The sequence below is a fragment of the Pinus tabuliformis genome, chromosome J (genome assembly GCF_031772625.1).
Source record: "Pinus tabuliformis cultivar Carrire ecotype Pingquan chromosome J, CPIR1, whole genome shotgun sequence".
Taxonomy (NCBI): domain Eukaryota; kingdom Viridiplantae; phylum Streptophyta; class Pinopsida; order Pinales; family Pinaceae; genus Pinus; species Pinus tabuliformis.
The window spans coordinates 1228231220-1228232268 of NC_142295.1; the positions used below are offsets into that span (position 1 = coordinate 1228231220).

A 1049-nucleotide genomic window follows, 5' to 3' on the forward strand; every position below is an offset into this window, starting at 1 on the left:
GTGAGTCTACGCTACTAGCTACGCCAGATTGGCATGCCGAAGGATCAAATTTGCCTGACTTCTTCTTGTTCTTATCACGCCAGGCAAGCACAAATGGACGGGAAAGTAAACCTGGTTTCTTTGGAGACATTTCCTGTTGGATTTCCCGATTATTATGTCTAGGTGAAGCATCAGTACCTACAACTCTTTGCAATGAATGTTGTGGCGTTGATGGCTATTCTTCGAGTGTAGATGGAGAATCAGGGATTTTTTTATCTCTTTTTTTTTTTATCTCATGCAAGCTGTTAAAACAAGCTGGCTGCTATCAAATGTTGAGCCTGCAAGAGATTACAGCAGAGTAACTGCATTGCCTGCATCTTTTGTCGTGACCAGCACAGGGCCATATAACTCCATAAGTGCAAGGGCAGTGCGAAACAGCATGGTGCGATTTCCTTGGTACAAAAGGACATCCCATACTCTCAAAACGCTTTCCCAGGGTAAAATATTCACAAAAATTGAAAGGAACCATGGTCCAGTGACCCATGCCACTTGCACTCCCAATTTGTCAAAGTGTGTAACCAGCCTTGGAAAGAATTCTCGAACTAAATCTTCAAAAACAAGTTGATCCACCTGAGCTTCCACCATCTTCTCTGAATAGTATCCATCAAAGTATTCATCAATGATGCCTGTCAAAGTCCAAAATGCATTTTCCTCTGGCATCTATAGCAAATGCAACCCAGCGAAAAAATTCATCGCCTGGCAATACCCTACAGATGGATTATGGCGTGCATATGCTGTCAGCAGTAGTCTCAAAGCATTTCGACCATCTTCATCCAGTGCCAGATGACGTGGAAATGTTAGAGGCAAATCCTTCTCAATCTGGTTTTTTTATTAAAAGAAATGAAATGAAAACATATTTATTTTATTTTTTTATTTTTATTTTTTTTTATGTTGATTTTTTTATTACTTTAGATTTTTTGTTAAACAACAAATTAAAAAACAAAATCTTTTAATTTGATATTTAAGTTGAATTTTTTTTTTAAAGTTATAAAATCAACAACTTTTTTTAT

General features: G+C 37.3%; 1 protein-coding gene across 1 annotated transcript; it reads right to left on the reverse strand.

Annotated features, from left to right (window-relative positions):
• Window positions 1–327: 327 nt before the first annotated feature.
• On the reverse strand, window positions 328–699 carry LOC149231560 (uncharacterized). Its single transcript, XM_089381673.1, has one exon. The coding sequence runs from the start codon at window positions 697–699 to the stop codon at window positions 328–330; it is 372 nt and encodes a 123-aa protein (XP_089237799.1).
• Between the last annotated feature and the right edge of the window lie 350 nt (window positions 700–1049).